General features: G+C 39.6%; 1 protein-coding gene across 6 annotated transcripts in view; it reads right to left on the minus strand.

The window, feature by feature from the left end:
- MOSPD2 (motile sperm domain containing 2) overlaps positions 1-23,349 on the minus strand; it is a 79,051-nt gene that overhangs the window by 46,365 nt on the left and 9,337 nt on the right. For all 6 annotated transcript variants that reach the window (XR_012898649.2, XR_012898654.2, XM_075914515.2 and 3 more), the window contains exons 3-7: positions 14,469-14,624; positions 13,699-13,785; positions 12,559-12,713; positions 5,809-5,869; positions 3,774-3,812 (exon numbers count right to left, since the gene is read on the minus strand). Coding sequence is in view for 4 of the 6 variants with exons in the window: in XM_075914515.2 (XP_075770630.2) it covers positions 3,774-3,812; positions 5,809-5,869; positions 12,559-12,713; positions 13,699-13,785; positions 14,469-14,624 (498 nt within the window). In the remaining 2 variants the exon portion in view is untranslated. The remainder of the gene's footprint in view (positions 1-3,773; positions 3,813-5,808; positions 5,870-12,558; positions 12,714-13,698; positions 13,786-14,468; positions 14,625-23,349) is intronic.

Below are 23,349 nucleotides of genomic sequence, written 5' to 3' on the forward strand. Positions count from 1 at the left end.
GCCGTCTAGGGCAGGAGAGCTGCCAGCCTGGCCAACCAGGAGCAGGTTGGCATGAAAATCAAGGTGGTCCACTGAGACCCCCGACCCTGAGCCCTGAGCTTACAATGGCCATACTGGGTCAGACCAAAGGTCCATCCAGCCCAGTAGCCTGTCTGCCGACAGCAGCCAACCCTAGGAACCCTGGAGGGAATGGACCACAGACAGTGACCAAGCCATTTGTCTCGTGCCATCCCTCTCCAGCCTTCCACAAACTTTGGGCAAGGACACCACTCCTACCCCCTGGCTAATACCATCCATGGACCCAAACTCCATGACTTGATCTCACTTCTCTTTAAACTCTGTTCTAGTTCTAGCCTTCACAGACTCCTGCAGCAAGGAGTTCCACAGGTTGACTCTTTGCTTTGTGAAGAACAACTTTCTGTTACTAGTTTGAAGCCTGCTACCCATTCCTTTCCTTTGGTGTCCTCTAGTCCTTCTATTATGCGAACTAATGCAGAACTTTTCTTGATGTACCCTCTCCACCCCACTCATGCTTTTATAGACCTCTATCCTATCCCCCCTCAGTCTCCTCTTTTCTAAACTGAAAAGTCCCAGTCTCTTTAGCCTCTCTTCATATGGGACCTGTTCCAAACCCCTCATCATTGTAGTTGCCCTCCCCTCTCCCAGCCTCTCTCTTCCCCTCTCCCACCTCCTTTTCCCAGTCTCCCCCAGTTTTGTTCAATAAAGAGAGATTCTATTTTTGACCACACGATTTCTTTATTTTGTACATCAGGAAGGAGGGCTAGGGAAGGGTAAGTGGAAGGAGGTGAGGGAGGAATGGGGTACAAGCCCCCGATGGGGAGGACTGGGCTGGCTCTGCGAGCTTCTGGGGGTGGAAGCTCTCCTGCAGCCCCCCAAATACTCCCCTCTCCACAGATGGCAGCCTACGGCAAGTGCAGCCGGGCTGATGGCCGAGTGCTGTGACGTGCCCAGTGTGGGCACTCAGGGCACTCCAAGCCAGGACTGCTTTGCAAGAGGGGCACCCCTGAGAACTGTCTGTCCGGGGTGGGGGTTGGGTCCCTTTAAGCACAGCCCTCGGCTAGCCTGAGGCAGCATCTCCACGCTCTAAGTCCTCATCTGATGCCCTGCCGACACTGCTTCCGGCCATCCTTAACCCCGGTTCAGGGTCCACTTAATGTGGACATGCTAGTTTGAATTAGCAAAACGCTAATTCGAACTAGTTTTTTAGTCTGGATGCGTTAATTCGAACTAAGCTAATTCGAACTAATTAACTAATTAGTTAATTCGAACTAAATTAGTTCGAATTAGCGCTGTAGTGTAGACATACCCTAAGTATTTACCCCTTATGAGTCTCAGACCACTAATTTATTTTGTAGAGGGAGAAATGGGTAAGCTCCCAATTTTAGGTGAGTAAAGCTGGGAGAATTAAATTGCTCTGGCAGCTGTTATTTTAAATGGCAATTGTTTGCACTAAGCATGTTTGAACAACTAAAATAGCCTAAGTGGGGATGGACTGTGCATGTTCAGCAAAAGGGTAGTTTTTATAGCTATGTGCCCAAATGAAATATAGAACAGAGCTACTCAACTTTGCAAGCCCCAGGGGCCACAATGACACTTTCAGCACATGCCAAGGGCCACAACTTAAGTGTGGTTGCATGTACATGCAAATATATATGTAAATATATGCAAATAGCTTCTTTCACATCGACAGGAATGAATACAAAGATTAAGGCAAGACTACACAACACACAGGCCTCATTTAAATCAGTTCTGCTGATATTAATAAAATTCAATAGTTACCCAATTTCCACCCATGTGACAGCACTTTTAATGAGCAATGACTGTCCAGGAATTTAACTACTAAAACGCATATCAACAGAAGACCACTATATTGACTCGCCGTTGTGGAGCGTGTTCCCAGTGGAGGCCATGTTTAAAGGATCCCACCTGTGGGCTGTGTTGAGGCCTGCGTAAATCCAAATCACACTGTGGGCTGCAAATAAACAGGCCAAGGGCTGCATGCGGCCCGCGTGTTGAGGAGCCCTAATACAGAGAATTAAAAACTTGTCTTCCAAGTGTGTTGACTAATTTGAACTCTGGAGCATACACAATCAGCACAGATTATATATTGGGGTGGGCAATAAATTTTTGAGGTGGCACCAGGCTGCGCCAGAAGGGGTAGGGCCAGGATGCTTCCAGGATTCCTCACCCAAAGACCACGATTAGTCTGGAGGTGAGGGATCCCCTTTGTTCCCCCTTCCCGCTAAGCACCGATGCCCTGGCAGTGGGAAGAGACTTCCTGTGCTCGATTGGCCTCGGGGTGGGGGAGCACTGGAAGTCTCCTCCTGCTCTGCCAGGAGCACGTGGTGATTCTAAGTGCCGTGCGCACCTCACAGGGTAGGGGTAGGGCAGAGGAAACTTCGCACATTGCCCCCCTGCCTGCAGGCCCTGACTGGCCTGAAGGTGGGAGGGGAGGGAAGTGCACAAAGTTTCCTCCAGCTAATCCCTGCCCTGTGAGGAGCGTGTCGCGCTTAGAATCGCCACATGCTCCTGGCAGGGAGAAAGGAGGCTTTGCACACTCCCCTGCCCCCAGACAAATCAAGGTCTGGGGGCAGAGGGAGCATGCAAAGTTTCCTCCGCCCTACCCCTGCCTTGCGAAATGCCACTTAGAAATTCCACATGCTCCTTGCAGAGGAAACTACGTGCACTTCCCCCCCCCCCCCCCCACCCTCAGACCTTAGTTGGCCTGGGGGAGGTAGGGGGGAGCGGTGAACGGCGGGCCTCCACGGGCCAGATGAACCCACTTGGTGGTCCAGAGGCCCTTTTGCCCACCCCTGTTATACAGTCATTACTCATTTAACACGTGCCCGCTTAACACGTTTTCGCAATGGCACGTTTTTTTATTTAGGGAATTTTTTCAAACACGACCGTTCCCAAATTAACACAAAAATAATCAAGTGACGGACTACTTCATGCAGTGGTATAAGTTGATGAAAACAGTGGTAATACACGAGTGGATGAACACGTGATCAAAGCACTCCTCCACTCACTCACGTGTTTATCTTTGTGTTTTAATAAATAGCAGCAACTTGTGTTGCTAAATATCTAATGTTTACGTTGACAACCAAGCACCAACAAAAAGTTGACTTTGCCACCACTACCTGAAATGCAAACCCCACATTCTCCATTATTTTTAAATGAGAACATTGACCCCGCATAACACGTTTTCGCTTAGCACGAACATTTTCAGAAACGCACCTATAGTGTTAAATGAGGAATTACTGTGTATGGTGATTATCAGTGGCATGCGTATGCCTTAACCTATACAATACATTATTTATATCTGGCCATAGCAGAAAAACCATTTAGGAGGCCTAGCAAGCTTGGATTGAGAATAAACTGAGCTTTAGAGACACTAAAAAATGGAGGCTTCAAAAAGTAATCTGCATCTCACGGGCTTCTGAGATCTGAAAATGGGGAGGTGGACACAAGTCTTGAGCTGCACTTTGAAGGAGACTATTTAATCTTTGCGTCACTGTACAATGTGCATCCTAAAGCATTGAACTGACAAATGTAACGTACCATATGCTTAGTTAAAGAAAGAATTTGGCCTACACATTAGTTACATATTTCTATACATACACAGAGTAACATTAAAAACATTTTATAAACTCAAAGAAATTCTGTTTACGTTTAAATTCGTATGATATCAGAACACTGATTTTAAGCCTATTATGGGAGGTTACAAATATATTTAGTTTACTTAAACTTACCATTCATTATCCATGGCATTTCGAAGATTACTATCTTTGCTGCAAAGACAACAAAAGATAATTGAAAAACAAGACATTATTTCTATATTAACAAAAGGGAAGAAATCCTTATTAATATTAGATGATTGTTAAAAGCAGAATACTTAGTTTCCATGCTTACTTATCTATGAAAAAAATAAGTTTACCCCATTTGTCAAATAGTATTTTCAAAACTACTCCAATGATAGGACAACTGAAATATTCAGAAGCCAATTTGAAACAACAGAAAATACTGTTTTGGTATACAAAGTCAAAATTATTTCATAAGAGTCAGAAATACTACCCATAAACAAGTTCTCTGAATTTGGGATAAGTTACAATATTAAATGCCAGAAGATGCAAATAATATGCACCTTAATTCTAACAATTTTATCATTGTGTGACCTTTACCAAGAAATTACAACACAAATTTTTAACAGCTCTGGATACTAGCAACTATAACAGAATGCTATCTTCTATTCTCAGAAATGAAATTCCACTCACTCCAAACTTTAAAATGTTCACAACTACAATTTTTTTCACTAACATTAAATTTAAAAGTCATGGCAGAGAAAAACAGCAGCACTGACTGAAGCTTTGTATCTACCCATAAAAATAAGTTAATATGCAAGTTTTTCCCCTCACACAGCCCCATCAATGTGTCTCAAATCTGTCATGGACAGATCATCTGAGACAATTGGTAGATTCTATTCCACTCAGTCTTTAGCCTCTTAGCTGTTAACAAGTGCCATTGTCACAGCACCATCTTTCAACTTTTGGCAAAACCCTTAAACTAAACAAGGGTCAGCGATGTTCAAAAAAAGGAAGGCAATAAGACAGAAAAGCACCACCAGTGCAATGCTGTGGCCAAGAGGTTTAATAGGATCCTTGGATGCATAAACAAGGGAATCTTAAGTAGGAGCAGAAAGGCTATTTTATCTTTGTACTTGGCACTGGAGTGATCATTTCTGTAACAATGTGTTCAGTTCTGGTGTCCACAATTCAAGAAAGATGTTAAAAAAATTGAGAGGGTATAGACTCAAGTAGTTAAGTCTATTTAGATGTTTAGCAAAGAACAGTGACTTGATCTTATTTTGTAAATTCCTACTTGGGGAAAAAAAATATTTAATAGTGCACATTTCAGTCTAGCAGACAGAAATATATTGCAATCCAATGCTAGAAGCTGAAACTAGACAAGTACAGACTGGAAATAAAAGTGTACCCCTAAAAATGAAAGTAATTAAGTATGGGAACAATTTACCAATGATAGGGGTGGATTCTTCCATCACTGAATTTTAAAACCGAGAATGGATATTCTTGGTAGAGATATGCTCTAGGAATTATTTCAGAGAAGTTCTGTCGTGTGTGGCATACAGGAGGTCAGTCTACAATGATCACAATAATCCTTCCTAGCCTGGTAATCTAGACATATTAACTAAATGTTTATTATTCTAAAACTAATTATTAGATGAATTTGTATCTCCTAAAATACTTGTTTTAAACTATCAGAGGGGTAGCCGTGTTAGTCTGAATCTGCAGAAGTGGCGAGGAGTCCTGCAGCATGTTATAGACTAACTGAAGTGTAGGAGCATAAGCTTTCATGGGCAAAGACCCACAAAACTATTTACATTTAAAACAAATCCATATTTTACCTGTGAATTTCAAACCAAAATTAAGTTGATAAATGTGTGGTAATTAGCTCCACTAACCAGTCAGACAGTGTGATGGGGAAATTCAACACAAATTAATCTTTCTAAAAGCTATTATTAGTAAATGTATTTATATGAATTATCCCACTGCCTTGGCACTTTGTTTCTGGGGCACGTCACACACAGATTTCTGGACTTGATTTTACCTTTGCAGTCCGCACACTGAAAAAGTAGTATTTACAAACTTTTGAAGAAAATCTCTCTCCTGATCAGTTATAAATATTTACATAGCAAAAAAACCCCATACTGGATAATACAAATCTGTAACACTGTGTCCCCTTGTAAAAGGGACAATATACATTACTTACAGAGATAATTTGGATAATAAACTTTAAAACAGTGGACGATGAACCGAATGAAGTCCAAGTCCTAAAATAAAGGCAAATAATAATAAATGCAGCACAAATATAAAATGTTTTATATAAAATTATAAATTTTGTAATAAGAGATTTTTCAAGATAAGTGCTCAACTACAACAAAACAAATATGCATCAGCTATATACAGAATATTAAATTTCGAACATTGCCCCAACTTCCAGTGCAATTCTACTCATTCAGGCCACGATCCTGCAAAAATTAAAATCCACGTTTAACTTTGTGTAAATTTTACTAAGACTCTAAGTACATAAAGTTAAGCACATATATTAAGTCTTTGAAGAACTGGGGACGCAGGAAAGGGTGAGGAGATTTTCCCAAGAACTACAGCCTAACAGAAAAAACAAATCCCTGTCTCTATGGCAATGTGCTAGGCTTTCCTTACATAGTACAAGTGCAGAATTGCATTCAAGACAGACAAGCGAGTTACATAAGGTCTGTACATTGAAGGTAAAATGTCTAGGAAAAAGAAAAATGCCTTTTATAAGGATTTTTAGTTCTGTTTATCTTGATTTCTAATTAAATAATTCACTACATTTAGACAAAAATTAAGATTTAAAAGTTTATGAACATGGTTCTGCAACAGATTAAGGAATTAACATTACCTGATTATTAGGGATGTTAAATTTCAATCAATCAGCTAATCGAGTAGTCAATGGAATTTCCATTGACAAGTAGATTAGAGGGAAGTTGGACGCTCGTGATCCCGGCTGCACCTCTGCCTTTTAAACGTATTAAGAGCTGCCGGTGGGGAACATGGGGTGAGCAGGGACTCTAACAGTCCCCACTCACCTGTGTTCCCCAGCTGAGCTTTTGCCTTTGAAACGTAGCAAAGGGCAGCAGTCAGAACCCAGTCTGCTTCAGTCCCTGCTCACACTGTTTCCCTACTGTACCTCTGCCTCCCCTTCTCCCCCACTGTAGAGACGATGCTGGGGGGGGGGGGTAACTGGCTTTTAAGCTGGCTCCCCCCCCCCCAACACTGGCTCCTGCTCCCCTCCTTGCTGCCTCCGAGGGAGGCAGTTAGAGGCCTGTTAGAGAACTCATAGTACCTCCCCCATCTTCCTGAGCATTACAAATATAAAGTGCGTCCTGCCACCTCAGTCCTTGCACAGCTACTGCAGGTTTAATATCTTATTAGAACTCTGAAGAAAATGGAAAGTGGGTAAAGAGTGCAAATATACAGAATGCATCACCAAAAACTCTGGTTACTTACCTTTATAATCTCCATTTCTTTGTTATATATACTCTGCACATTCCTACTCATGGGATACTTTTGCAAGCAGTATGCATGATTGGACAGTGGAACTTGAGAGTCTAAAGTAGTAAACACAGCAGTGCCCTACCAAAATGAGCATTTGACTCAGATGCCAAAGCTAATGAATAGTGTTTTGTAAGGGTCCGAGCAGTGCTAAAGGTGGCAGCTTTACATATTTCAACAGGAATGTTTCTATAGCAGTAGACTCTGCATTAGTTGAGTGTGATCTAACTCCAGCAGGAGGAAGAGCTTTCTGATTATATGCTTATTCTGTACACGGTCTCAGCCACTAGATAACTGAACAGAAACTTTCTGACCCTTCTGGTTTTTAGCGTAAGAAATAAAAAAAAAGTTTTGGAGAGCGTTGACATTCGCTTGTTCTGTTTAGATAGTAAGCTAAAGTACTTGTAGCATCTAAAGTTCAAATTCTCTTTTACGAGTATGAGGTCTCAGAGCTGGCACAGTAATTAATTGATAAGAAATTCAGTATGGTAGGAAGGAATCTAGGGTGAGGTCCAAATACAACTTTCTTTATGAAATATAATAAATGGTGGGTCTATCATGGGGCATACAATTTGCTGATCTACCTTGCTGATGTAAAGGCTATTATAAAATGGAGGGGGGGCCCCAGCCCACCCGCCCCATTTAACCAGTTAATTAAATAAGATTTGATATTCCTAGTACAAGATCGATGTGTTTTTCAGCTACCCAGTTCACAAATCTACATTATGTTCATAACACTTGCTGCAGGTCTAAAGTGCAAGATATTTCAACATATGTTAAAGAGGTTCAGGTGACAAATTCTGTCTTGTTGCAGAAATATGTCTGGCATATTCTCTTGGACAGTTGATGGAAGTTTTCTATATCACCGTTGTCTCGCACATGAAAAAGCAATTGACCTAGCCCCATCACATTTCATGTCTGTAAAATCCTCTGCACGAAAGGGGGGGAAAAAAAGGAAACACATAACAAGCTCATCCACCAATTCAGAAGGAAACATCCAGTATGGAGAGCTTGTCTCTCCCCTCTCTCCAGTGGAAAGGAGGTCACTATGTTTTTCCCTAATCAGATCTCTGCTGTGTTGGCCAGCTTTATCACTTCCTTGTCTGCTAAGTGCAAAGTAATGGGAAGATATTGAAGTGGATACACCAGTCTCAAAACTTGATCACTTCCCTGTATAATTAAAACAAGCAAGCTCCTCCCTGCTTGCTCAATTATATACTGCCATCTTGTTGTCCATGACAACTTGTATTGCTTTGTTCTGGATGTGAGGTAGTAATGAATTGAGAAAAACAAGTAAGTTCTCAAATGACTGTGTCTTCATATGTAATGTCTTTTCCTTGTATCTCCAATGGTCCCAAACTAAGAGATAGTTATCAGTCTTTGGAAGCTTCAAAGTCATCTTCAATTAAAGAGCTGAGGCACTGAAATGTGTCTCCTTCAGAACATTCTCTGCATAGGTCCACTGAGACACATATGAAAGAATTTCTTTGGGGACAGAAGTTATCCTGAAAATGTTATCTTTGCATGTGTCACAGTTCTGTGCCATCTCATTGCTATACAGACCTCTTTGTGAGTCTGGATAAGTTGGGTCTTACGTTCTTGCAAGATAAGTCACAACTGACCCAGAAAGAGAGTGATCTTTTAGGAAGGATTGAGATGCAATAGCCATATGGTAGAAGAATTTCAGAAAGCTCTCCACTTTCAGGAATGCTCTGCCTTTTTTCAAGTCAAAGATTGCTCCTATGAATGGAATCTTTTACTAAAGTCTTTCATATTTATTAAGGCCTGTAACATTCCAAAAAGGAAAATCTAAGGTGTACATCACTTATATGATGCTCCGACAAAGATTTAAGAAATCAATTATTTAACTATGGGTAGACTAAAGTATCTTACTCTCTCAAGACAAGCTCCTACTACAAAGGGGCACTTTGTAAAATCCCTGAGTGGTAAAAAGGCCAAAAGCTTGTACTGAAAATGGTCATGATCAATAGTAAGACAAAGACACTTGCAATCATCATTTGGTCTTCTAGAAATATGTATCCTTAAGATCGAGAGCTACAAACCAATCTAAGGTTGAAAAGGAAGGAAAAACATGAGGCTAGCACTAACTACCAGAACCTGAAGTTCCTGACAGAAGTGCTGAGATTTCTCATATGTAATATCAGATGAAACCAAAGAAGGATGGAGGTTATTAATGAAATACCTTGAGTAAAATCCATGATTTCTAAATTCCCGTGGAACCTCCCCTATGCTTTTCCCTGAATCTCAGACTGGATTTCTGATTTTAGCACACAGTCTTAAGGGAGAAATCTTTGAATATCAAAAAAAGGGTTAAGGGAGAAGAAAAAGGAAAGATGTTCTTGCAACAGGTTTCACACTTGGGCATAACACATTTATATTATCCTCAAAACACATTTGTTCAAACTTACAAAACTGCATAAATCAAGGAAGTAAGAAAGCCTGTTTTCCAAAGGCTGGGGATATAGGTACATCATCGATTGTTTTGCAAATTTTGATCCTCCTATCAAGGGGCTCAGCTAGCAGATGACTAAGCACAGTGCTCACTTGCAGGGCGGGGTCAGACTTCGCACACTCTCCCATCCCCAGCCTCTGACTGATGTGGGGATTGGAGGGGGGATACATGAAATCTCCTCCCACTGCCAGGGGTGTGGGCTCCTAGAGAGAACCGCTAGCTGTTCTGAACAGCTGGCGGTTCTATGGGAGGGTACGGGGGAAAAGACTTCATGCACTCCCTCACGTACAGACCAATCAGCGTCTGTTGGACAGGAAGCAGGGAAGTGTCCTGGCCCCGCCCCTTCCAGGGAGGCCCAGGGCCACTTAAATTTCTGAAGTGATCCCCCAGATAAAAATTATTGCCCACTCTTGATGTAGGTTTTGTATCCTTCATTCTTTTCCAATTGCTTATCTTTTCTATTATGAAACAGCCCATCTCCTCCAAAACTGATACTCAGTTTCAGTTTTTGTCTCAGGTGAGTGAGTGTAAGATCATAACCATGTGATCACTACCACCATCCAACTTATAACCAAAGAATATCCTTTGTCTTTTGCGTGTTATGCTATTGTTCATTTATCTGTATTATGTAACTGTTAAACTGTCTTTAGGAAGTGCCTTTGCAAACATCAACATTTTGTCCCATCAATGGCATGGATACTACAATGTCACTGGCCGATAATTTAGCCCTCTCACCTGAGGGTGAAGAAAGAAGAAATCATTTTCCTTCACATTCAGAAGCTGTAGAAATAAAATGTCCACCTCTTGACCTGTTGGTTACTGCAACCATAACCAATTATGAGGAACAGGAGGTAAGCAAAAGAATCCGTCATATGGAATTTGCTATAGCTTATCAGCATTTTTGAGAGCAGTTGACAAGAAGCAGTATTAAACCAGAAAGATTTTGATAGTTATCAAAGAATCTAAAAAAGACAGGACACAGAGACTTTGCTCTATGTTAAAGCTGAGAGCACCAAAGATTCAGTAAGAAGTCTCCTTTAAGATAAGACAAGAGCTTTAACAAGATACCATCCTATTTACAAAAAGCTACAAGCTATATAAACAAACATTCTCATCAGGAGAAGAAATAATCAAATACTGAGTTTAGGTGCTGATATTCCATTTGTACCCGAGAGGGCTTCTTCAGATATAGTACTATAGCAGAAGAATCTTCTACACGGGACGTGAAGGAAGAGGGTGACTCGTAGGACCCCTTCTCCTTATGTCCTGGCATCACAACCTGACCGAAGGACGAAAACAAACTGACACTAGTGTCTCCAAAAGCTTTTTCCAATCTGATGGAACACTCTGGAGCAAGGGACAGGTAAAACTTCTCCTGTAAGTTTTTATTCTTGTTGCGTGTGGATTCATGAGATTTGATTCTGCTCCAAGAGATCTGAAGAATCTCCAGCTTTATCACACGCAACAGAACCAAGCTATTCAGATCTGATGCGCTCACATGATTTGGATCTTATGTAAGAAGACAATACAAATAGAGATAGTAAGTAACAGAAGATCCAACAACATCTAGATTTTGGTATCAAGAGCTTGGGGTCTTTTGTTGAACAGTTTTCTGCTTTGATCGGGAAGGGTCACCAGTTGACATTGGCCTCCTGTTATTAGTTTCAGACGCTTTCACAAAGTCAGAACACACAAGATTTGAAACCACAATTGCTTGCAATACTAAGACTTGTAGACTATTCTGACATTTCTTTCTTGCTTTTGGAGTACAGCTGCTGCAGATCGTACAGCTTCAAGGAAAGTGAAGCTCACCCAGGCATACTGGGCCTTGAGTGCAAGCATCCAATGCCACAAAGACCAGTGCAAATGATGTGCACATTTTAAAACTCAATCTTTTCAGATATGGATCTGCATGGAAAATAGTTGGAATAAAAACTAACAATCCGACTTTTCTAAATTACCAGTAAAAAGTATTCCTAGAAGTACTAAAATCTTTTTAGTGGAATGGAAACGTATTGGTTCACATCGATCTGCTGCTGTGGTTGAAAGGAACCAAGGCAGCCAAGAGCAAGATGCCACCTCAAAATTCACAGGAATGCTAAGGGATAGGGCAAAAGGAGTGCCATGACCATGAGGATGGGCAGCAGCCTGGGGATTAAGGGGTTAACTTTACCTAGCCAGGTATCTGCTCAGCCAACAGAAATGCAGACACGGATTTTAAACTGGGACAAAGGAACTTTGGGATTTCTCTCTGGGCAGTTTCTCTCCAGTTACTGAAGGGGACAGACACTGTCACCCTCCAAGAAAAAAGACTTTTCACTATCTGTAAGTAGGGTAAAGTTTAGATAAATCCGTTTTATTGTTTGCATAGACATCAGCTTCCCATTCCCATTTAAAAATGGGTTTTCCTCTACTTTGTAAGTAAGTTTTGGCCCATGGTGGAATCCCCTCATGAGTATATTCATTTGTGACTTTTCCATCTATCATTATGCTTGCAACAGGAATATTGTGGTGATAATAAAAGTTCTCTCTCTCTTCTTTTTATTAACCTGATAGTGGTTATTTTGTGTGTCCTGGTTTTACTTTTGGGGCTGAGATTTCCCAAGTGGTCTCTCCTTAGTTTCTTTATTATTACTTGGGCGGTGGCAGCAGATTTATCCCCAAAATATAGTTTAAAGTTCCAACATCTTATGTGCCCCAGCTGTCACATCCCATGTGTGCGAACAGGCAGAGGACACTCAGAAGAAATATAATTTACTGACTAGTCAGTATAGCTTTACAAACTGAAATCCTGAAGAATTGGAAATGTACACTTATGAGATCTTAAGGGGCTGTGCTGCCTAGGTTTTAAGGCTTTTGCTGTATAATTCATATCTAATGTGGTGCCCAGGACCTGAGTGCCTTGGTTAAGCTATGCACAGTCTAACCAAAAATCACAATTAAAATGCTTACTATGTGACTGACTCCAGTTTCAGCCATGTCGAACACCACTGTTAAAGGCTTTCCGTGCTCTCTTCTGGCATAATGTTCTAACCAAAAGGCTACAAACTTCTTTTTTTCAAATTGCACTTTAGGATCTTTCGTATGAAACTTCACTCTGAACCAGACTACAAAAGAAAACATATACATGTATATAAAAAAACCTGAATCTTATTAGTTGAAATCTTTAAATGGATTTCTTATGAAATCTGCCAACTCCTTGATTTTATATATATAGTTTTTATATTTTTCAGCTATTTCACAGGTTCTCTTATAGCAACAGTGGCCAAATAATGGCTTTTTGATGATATTTTAAGTACAAAACACAAGGTACAGAATAAAAATAGGAAAATAAAAAGATTATATATAAAAAAATATTTGAATGCTAGCTGACACCTGAAAAGATCTCCTACACACAACAGAGGAGAGAGACAAGAGACACTCATTTGCTCTTTTCATTTAAGGTCCGACTGCTTTTTTTTGGGGGGGAGGGTATCAATTCTATAATACATTGAAAATTCTATATTTAAATGAAGTCGTTATTTTATTTTACTGAAAAGATAGACATTCCAAATATTCAATAATAGGAGCAAAAAGAGGGACTTCACTAGTACTCACTGAAAAACAATCAAATTAGGAAGGTGAACTGTGATCATTTAAATGTTAACCTTACTGAACATGAGTGATTAGTACCCCCTCCTTGCACACCCCATTCTCTATTGTTTTATGACAAGCAGAGGAAACTAAGTAAAGCGGAAGTCAAAGAGGAGCAGTTCACACCTTTTAGGTATCATGAAAGCTAAAATACAGAAAGCTGAATTTCAAGACCCAAAACATGAACACTAAAGATTTATTCTCTCTATTAAAAGACTCTTGGGATTCAATAAGCATTGCTAACGGTCATAATACTTGATGAAAAAGGGACTGTACTCATCTGTCCATTATCTATTGTCAGATATTCACTGGAAATTCACTTGATTTTCCCATTTCTTTTCATAAAGGTATCTCCTGATAAGTAGTTGCTTCCAGCATTTTAGTAGCCTCCACTATGAAAGTGTGTGTATGTATAAACACTAATAGATAACTGAAAATATAGGAGTACATGTAACTTACATAACTTGTAGCCCTCTTTATCATAACCATGTAGGTAAAGAGCACCATTTTCAAATAACCATTTTGGAAGGACGGATTCAGACAAGTCTGCAAAGCAAACAGAAAAGCTATTTTGGCAAATTGGTATCAGGCACCCTTAATTTTGCTGTTTAAAAGTCACTACAAACTATCTTTTAATGTTAGAATGAGAAACTTCATATTTAAGATAAGATTTGTATGTGAGAGAAAATTATAAAAGTAGAGGAATACATCTATTTGTAAATTAATATTTTTCCTCTTTTCATTTTAAACTCTGCCAGAAAAGGTAATAATCTATATATAAGATGGTGTCGGGGGGGGGGGGGGGGGGAAGAGAGGGGAGGGGGAGAGGAGTCTTTGAATGACCTAGAGGGCAGTAGAAATTTCCCCACTGAGTCATTCCATTGTGGCAAGTACATATGTGTAGTGGTTCAGTAGAGTCTCCTGACAACTTTGACTGTATTTTGCTTTACAATAAACCTGGCCTGGCATCTTTGATCTTTATCTGGTTTGTGGTCTTTGGGGGCTCTCTTGGGGTCTGCTGTATAGTGCACAAGACAACACAGCACACACCACTGAGCACACACACAAGCAGCCTTCTGGTTATCATCATCATCGTCGGAGCCAGACATCTGTGAGGACACCTTGGCAGTAAAATCTCAACTGCCCTCCTGAATAACTACAATAGGGTCCTAGTTTCTTATTGAACTATACATCACCAACATATTAGTTAGTAGTAAATGACATCTTACCATTGACCGTGTATTCTTTTCTCCACTGAAAGCTTTCATCAATCATCTTCAATGTATCATCCACAACATCATGACGCCAAAGTAAATAATTTTCAACCCAATTATCATCTTGTTTTAATCTTTCCACATCTCTGGAATCATATTTATCTGATTTATCTAATTTTAAAAAGGAAAAATGTAATGTTATATAGACACACAGTGCATGCTACAGAAATATTACAAAATTGAAATTGGGAAAATTTCAGGGCAGCAGTTTGCTTGGAAATACAAACATCCCAAAGATTTCACTTAAGGCAGGCATGGAATTCAAGCAACTGAAAATTTCTATGAACTATATTAAAAAGTGGAAATTATTAAGAAACAGAATATTTCTCAGGGTTGGAAAGATATGTGATTTATATTATTTTTAGGTAAAGAAAAATGCTAAAAATCAGCAAAAAAAAATTTATCTGCAAGTCAAGCAGGTAAGTTTCTTCTAATTTTTTTCTTCAAATACTGCACACAGAAAAGCAGACAGGTTTCTAACAGCATTAAAAAAAAGTCTAGGGTCTGGAAGTTCCAAAGCTTTATGACTGCATGTACACGGAGACACAGATATATCAGTTCAATGCCTGGATTTTCCAAACTGATTTATCACAGATATTATCCTTTAAGAAATGGTATAATAAGAGACATAAAAACTGACAGCGTGTGAGTTGTACAATTGCAAGTTCATCTAAACATCTGCTGAAGTGATAAGGAGAGATTCTCAGTCTTGTGACATTCACTTTTTATTTAAAAATCAAGAACACTACTGCTAATGTGGTCATATGTCTTAACGCAAAATGTTCTACCATTTAATTATCAGAATTACCGTCAGTTACACCATTGTAAAATATTCTTGCTAGACCAGCTGTGTAGCCCAGTTATAGTTAGGCTTGGCAGAATTCAATTTCTGCTTGTGTTATTTTGATAGATAATTTTTTTCCAGTTGAATTTGCATCGACTATTCGATTAGTCGATAAGGCGCCTCCGCCTTTAAAGTATAGCAACAACTCTAGGACCAATGCTACAATTTAAAGGCGAAAACTCTTGGGTGGGCGTGAGGCTACTAGGGACAATGCTCAGTTATCCCATATTTTTTAATATTATATATGGCCTGTTTAAGTGCTAACCTTTTAAAGCTTTCTAGATAGAAAGTTTTTGAAAAGAACTCCTCTCTTTTAGTGCTTAAGTCTTAAAAGTTCATAAAATGTGCAGAACAAAAGGACAGAGATTGTTATCAGCTCGCCTGGAGAAAAGTCCTTCTCCAATTGAATCTCTAAACTCTTCACAGTTCCAGTCCCAGCAATTCCTTATAAAATATTATTCAATAAATTAAATGTTCTTAAGTAAATACTTAGAAATTATCAGAGATGACCACTTCTAAAAAGGAAAAAGGAAGACAGGTTATTTACCTATAACTGCAGTTATTAGAGATTTTTGCTGGCACAGATCCACAATCTTAGGAGTTAAGCAATAGTGATCTTCACAAAAAGGTGGGTCAGAAGATGACCCAAGTAAATGAAGACTAAACACCTCTACACTAAACTGAAGTCTAAATCTATGGAATACCACATATAAGCACTGAAAATACCCACAAGTAGGAAATTTGAGGCAAGATGTGAAGATTATTCTGACTCTGTACAAATACACCCTAAGACTCCCAGATTATGATTATCTCCAGTATTATTTACCAAGACAGGATAAGCAGATAAGAATCCAAGCTTTGGACTTACCCCAGAAGTTAATCTAGAAGTTAATCTAGAGGACTATTTTTTTTTCCAGATGAAAGCTAACTGCTCTCTGAATATTTAAGACTATGCATTTTAGAGTCTCCCAGCACTTTGGGGAAGAAAGTTACAGAATAAATTTGTTTGACCTTAAGGAACTTTACTAGTTAATGCTGGTAAAGTTTCAAATAATCTTTTCTAACTGCATTTGTGACAAGATGTTTAGATCTTAAGCACAAATTTCATCCAGGAATTCACTACTTTTAGGGGGAAATGATAGTTCTCAATACCATGAAAAACCATTTGTTGGAAGTTGGGAGATAGTCCAACACAATAGGAAAGATAGCAAATGCTGGGTCAATGAGCTAGCAATCTGCCCAAAGTTTGCCTTCCTAGTAGTTAGAATACAGTTACTAGTAACCACTTCTAAGAAGCATTAAAACTTGTTTTTTTCCCCATTAAGGATATGAAATCCAGACAGTTAATGCCAGGCGTAAAATGCTCCCCCTTTGCATGGAAGAACCACCAAGAGTTCCAACATTAGATTGAGGACTTTTGTTTATCAATAGCCACAAAGTATCAGCTACACATTTTCTTCCTTCTTTCTAGTTTTCCTGGTTAACCTTGAGAACAAATTATAGCAGAAGGCATGCATACAGGATCTGTATATGCCAACTTTAAAACAAGTTAATTGACAAGACAACAGAACTTATACATCCCTGAGGTACAGAGCTAAGACCAATTATGCAGACTTAAGGAATGAGGTGAGGTTTCCTGTTACTATGCTGAACTCTAGCTTGCAAATGAATTTGTTCAAGCTTCACAGATTTAGAGTGGGCCAAAGTTCTCACTACCCTTTCATTCTTTTGGAGATTTGACAATAAGAGTAAAATTTCTTTCCTCCATGAGAATTCCTATGGGCGTACCTAGACTACGTGGAACGGTCGAAAGGGGATATGCTAATTCCACGGGAATTTGCATCTCTTCTTCTGATTTCACTTTTGAAAGCAGAACTTTTGAAAGTGAAAGTAATTAAGATGCGGCTTTTTCGGCAAACTGCCTCCTTTGTCGAAAAGCTGCTTTTCCCCAAAAAGGTACACTGAATGGAACTAGATGGAATTACTGTTTTTTGTAACTTCCACATCCACTTTTTCCAAGGTAATGCTGTTCCATGCCACTAGGAGTCACAAACAGTCCCCTAAAGGAAATGCAGGTATTAAGTCCAAAAAGTTTTGGTCTGAAATTCTGAAGCCTAGACTTATAAAAGTGTGGCTTTGTTGAAGACCCAACACTGAAGATTATACAGTTGCAGTCTTATGTCTGGAACCTGATTTCTTGTTCTTTAAAGAACAGTAGGTGAATAATTTCCAAGTGCCCTTTCTTTAGTGGCCTATAGGTTGAAAAGATTGACCTTGACTTTGATGTAATGAGCGTTTGTTTTTTGTTACATAACTGATACGGATCCAATGAATGAAGAGTGGATTTTGAATCTTTTGATTACTTCAGGGATTACCTGGCTCTCTCATCCCTGTGTTATATGGGAACAGATCTAATACGCTGTTTTGTCCAAATCATCACAAGCAACATTTGACCACATTGTGTCTTTGTACGATGGTGTTTTCTTCCTTTATGTCTAACAGGTGAGCCAAGTGCATGCAACTTGTAACAAAGAATATAAGCCACAGTTATGAGATAGGGAAGTGTTTCTCAACCAGTGGTACCTGAAAGAAGTCTGGTTGGGGAGGAGGGGGTACATTAACAACTGAAATTTGGTGAAAACTGAATTTGTGTTTTAAGTTTTACAGCGCTTTATTATTTGTGTACTTTTCATACCCAAAAATATCATTGCCCACGCGGTTACTTATCTGTTATCAACTGGCAAACCTCAGTCAAATTCTTGAACTCCTTCAATCCCTCAGCTGTATTACGTAGAGTGATATGCGCCTCTGCTTACAATTCTTTTCCAGAAGACCATTTTACCATTGCGTTTAAAGCAACACAATCAAGTCCATTTGTTTACTATATGGTGACATTTGATGAGTGTTTGAATTTTGCTATGTTTAACAGTGGCTCCTGACACTGACATAGCTTTGGATAACGTTGAGATGTTACATAAAATGTACATAGGCGCAGCCATTTTGCTTCCAATAAACACAGGTTTCAAGTAGGTCAAGTAGTTCTGGTAATGGACTCGTATATAATACAGATGAGGTTAGATGGAGGTATGGAATCAGCCGACTGGTATGTTATCAGAAAACTTTGTTCATCTTTGGCATGCCTCGCTATTCAGTAGCGCCAGTAACTGCCAGCATTCATAGCGGATGGACGTAAACAGTCAAATATTATGCTTGTTGCTATGTGAAGTAAGGGATAAAATTGCTGTTAGTACAATTTTAGTTTAAAATGGACCAATTTCTTGTGAAAACAAAGAATAAAACTGCAGATTTGGAAGAAGGTAGTACACAGGAAACCAGGTTAGAACATTTGAGGTGGGAAAACTTGTAGTGAAAAAACCACACCCCAGTGGTGGAAATGGAAATTCTTTTGAGATAAGAAAAAACACTCAGATACAATTCCAAGTATCTTAAATTCAGGTTTACTACAAATGGAGGTATACCCCCTTTGTGAGATTTGCTGAGAGACTTTATCTAACCACTCATTGCATCATTCACAGAAAAGCATTGGCTTCAAAACAGTTGAATGAAGATTTAAACGCTGCAATCTCTAGCACAGAGAAGGCAGTTAACCTCAAAGTTGCTGGCTCTAACTTCACTTTTTTTTTTATTGCTATGCAATGATATGGGATCTGAACATATTACTTCATTCCAATATTTGATGGTTGTCATATGGAAGATTGTTCAACTGTCTGACTTAAAGGCTGAATTTGCAGTGTTCCCTCCCCTCCCCCTCCCCCCGAAATCAAATCCAAGTTAGTACAATATTTTCAAGATGAATTATGGATTTGCAGATTAGGTGTCATTTCAATATCTTTTGGAATTGTTTGGAAAATGAAATTATTTTGGATGAACATGTCAAAACATCAAAAGAACTTTTGATAAATTTGGAATTAAATTTTGAATGAAGTTTTCCAAGCTTTGATGAAGCTGAACACAGGCAGTAATTTTGGATTTTGAATCTGTTTGATGACAATGCTATTGAGAAAGCAGGGATTTCAGAAGAAATAACTTTTTATTCTTTCTACTGAGTGTATGAAAGAGGGAAGGCATGGTACTTGGCAACGTTGCCATGTCTGGCAGAAATGAAAGGTGAATATAAACAACTGAGTAACATGGCTCTCACGGAACTCCTCCCATTTGCATCAAACTATTTATGTGGGGCAAGTTTTTCGGCTATGATTGAATAAAAACCTAAGTTAAGAAATCATATATCTCCAGAAAATGATTAAATTGTGACCCTCGGCAGTTTGAAACCTAGGTTTCAAAAAAATTTAATCCAAACAAGTTCAAATTTTGCATTAATTATAATTTTTCTTATAACTTTATTGATCATTGTTCATTGGTGTTTGTATAAAATATATACATGTGTATGTATATGTATGAATAAAAAATGGAAATTTTTTTTAATCCTTTTTGCACAGTCATAAATACGATGGCAAGTTTATTGCCTAGAGGCAATTTCTTCCAACCAACCAGTTACGATTAAGTTGTTTAAACAAATGTGTTATAATGGTAGAAAAAAATTGTGTCTGAAAATTGTAGGTACTGGGAGTAATTTTTTTTTTTTTAAATAAAAGTTGAGAAACATTGAGATAGGCGACTGTATCTTGGAAAGCAGTGACTTTAAAGAGAATTTAGAAACCATGACTGAATCAAATTAGCATGGGTCGCCAATGGGAAGATGTGGCCAAATGAGCTAATGCAATCCTTGCCTACCCCCAGGTTGATGAGCATAGGAGCAGGGGGCACTTCCCCCCCCCTTCCCCACTAGCCTTTGACTAGGATTTCAGTGAATCTACTACTGGAGTACTGTGTCTAGTTCTAGTGTCTATAGTTTAAGATGTTAAAGAATAGCAGAAGATTTAGAGAAGAACCACAAGATTTAAAGACTGGAAAATAGACCATAACACAGACCTGGGCAAAATGTGGCCCAGATGCAGCCCGCCAAGCCACCGGATCTGGCCCATGGAGGCAGCAGGGCACCCCTAGCTAGGATCCCCAGCTTGCCCTGCAGTTCTACACATGGTGCAGACAAGCAACTGGCAGGGCTCCATTTCTGTTTTGAAACTGGAGGGAAGGGGCGGAAGTTTTAGGCGCCACCCCACCCTAGCACATTCCCATTGGCCAGTTTCTGGCAGAAACCATCCAATGGGAGCTGCTTGTTAGAATAACAGACAGCTAAGAAGAATCACACCCCTTCTCCTGGGCTCAGTTATTCATAAAGCACATCTGGCTGGCTGGGAAACATTTTAAGCTGTGCAGGCAGGCTAGTTTGGCAGCTCATAAGTAGTCTCTTGGCCAAAGCCTGCTTCTAGAAACCCAGCCCTTTCCTGCCCCAACTCTGTTCCCTCCCCCACTCAATATATGCAAACACGAATGTCCTCCTCTTTTACCATACCCCCTCCCAGATCTGGCAACCCGATTTCCTGCCTTAGATCATAATCCCCTCCTACCCTTAGTTCACATCTCAAACCACTGCACTCCTAAGTCACAACCACCTGCTTCATCCTAACTCCCTTCCAGACTCTAGTCTCCCTCCTGCACCTCAATCCCTTACCCAAGCTCCCCTCTGCACCCAACCTCCATCCCATACCCCACTAATGAAAGACTGCGGCCCTCAACCACTTTCCAAAATGTGGGAGTGGCACCTCTCCCCCCCCCCAAATCAAAAATTGCCTACTCCTGCCATAAAATGAGAGACAGAAGGAACCCAATCTATTTAGCTTATCAAAAAGAAGGTTATGTGGTGATTTAATTACAGGCTGTAAGTATTAAAGGTAACAAAAACTACAAGGTTCTTTAATCTAGCAAATACTGACAAACAGTTTACCTTTCTTATTCACTATATGCCTTGACACAAGTTTAAATATACCATTTCTTAGTCTGTTGTGACAATTTTCTTCCACTATTTGATCTGAGGAAGTGGGTCTGCCCACGAAAGCTCATCATCTAATAAACCATCTTGTTAGTCTTTAAAGTGCTACATAGTCCTGTATTTTGTTTCAGCTACACCAGACTAACAGCTACATTTCTATCACTAGAAAAAACCATGTTTTTCAAATTGTAAATAGACATGAACAGGCATGCAACACATTTGGCTTTAGAAGTTCTAGGGGTTTTTCTGTTTTGTTTTAAGTAACAGCACCAGTTCTCATGAACCCTTCCCATACATGTAAATCATGGTTCTTTCAGCACACAGAATTCAAAAAATGTAAGGGCGGATCCCACTCGTTTTAAAGACTACTACAGATTTGTCACTGCCTCAAATTAGGCCCAGAACATACCTTATGTTTGGAACAAGTTACATTTACCAAGAGACCTACATATCCAAAACAAAAAACAAAACAAAACAAAACACACACCTCAGAAACTAATGTTACAAAATTGTATTTAAAAATTTACTGATGGTTAAGAAAATACATGAATTGATTTAAATAAGTAAATCTAATTAACATTTGTTTTCTTCTATTATCCTCCCTTATGTGTTACAACAAGACGTTACACGGGAACAATTAAGCTACCATGAGAACAATTAGTATTCTTCCTTTAGGATCACGTCACTTACATAAAGAGAGGAACACTGGAACAACATCATCATATGACCCTAAGACCAGCTGTGGAAATTCCTTAAGTAGTGAAAAGTATTAGCAAGGAAAAAAAGACAAAGAAAAACCAACACTGACAGAAGATATTGCTATTACCAGTCTCTACTGGCAAATAATCTTGTTTCCACTGTTTTTATCTCACCACCCCCAAATACTTATGTCAACAGCTGTCACAAAAAAACAAAACAAAAAGAATTGCTTAAATTCTCACTCCTTCCCTCTACTGCATGTGCTAACCTGCACTGCCACAATCTTGCACATCAGTACAGTTTACATTGGGGTGGGCAATAATTTTTGGCCAGAGGCCCTGGAAGGGGGTAGGGCCTAAACCAGAAGGGGCAGTATACTCCTGAGCTACCCCACCCCCAGACCATGATTGTTCTGGGGGTGGGAGAGCGCCTTTGCCCCCCCTTTCCACTCGGCACCCAGGCCCCGGCAGGGCGGGAAGGGGCTTCGCACGCTCCCCCAATTCCAAGGCCAATCAGGGCCTGGGGGCGGGGAGAGCTGCATGAAGCTTCCTTTGCCCTGCATGATGGTGGTAAAGTTTGTGGATTACACTAAACTGTTTAAGATAGTCAAGACAGAAGCAGACTGTGAAGAACTTCAAAAAGATCTCACCAAACTGAGTGATTGGGCAACAAAATGGCAAATGAAATTTAATGTGGATAAGTGTAAAGTAATGCACATTGGAAAAAATAACCCCAACTATACGTACAGTATGATGGGGGCTAATTTGGCTACGGCAAATCAGGAAAGAGATCTTGGAGTTATCGGGGACAGTTCTCTGAAAACTTCCACACAGTGTGCAGCGGCGGTCAAAAAGGATGCTAGGAATTATCAAGAAAGGGATAGAAAATAAGACAGAATATCTTACTGCCCCTGTATAATACTATGGTATGCCCAAACCTTGAATACTGTATACAGAAGTGGTCTCTTCGCCTCAAAAAAGATATTTTGGCCTTGGAAAGCGTTCAGAGAAGGGCAACTAAAATGATTAGGGGTTTGGAACGGGTCCCATATGAAAAGAGGTTAAAACGACTGGGAGTTTTCAGTTTAGAAAAGAGGAAACTGAGGGGGGATATGATAGAGGTCTATAAAACCATGAGTGGTGTGGAGAGGGTGAATAAAGAAGAGTTATTTATTAGTTCCCCAATAGAAGAACTAGAGAACACCAAATGAAAGTAATGGGTAGCAGGGTTAAAACTAATAAAAGAAAGTTCTTCACACAGTGTGTAGTCAACCTGTGGAACTCCTTGCCAGAGGAGGCTGTGAAGGCTAGGACTATAACAGAGTTTAAAGAGAAGCTAGATAATTTCATGGAGGTTAGGTCCATAAAAGGCTATTATAG

The sequence above is a fragment of the Pelodiscus sinensis genome, chromosome 1, assembly GCF_052426305.1.
Source record: "Pelodiscus sinensis isolate ZL-2025 chromosome 1, ASM5242630v1, whole genome shotgun sequence".
NCBI lineage: Eukaryota > Metazoa > Chordata > Testudines > Trionychidae > Pelodiscus > Pelodiscus sinensis.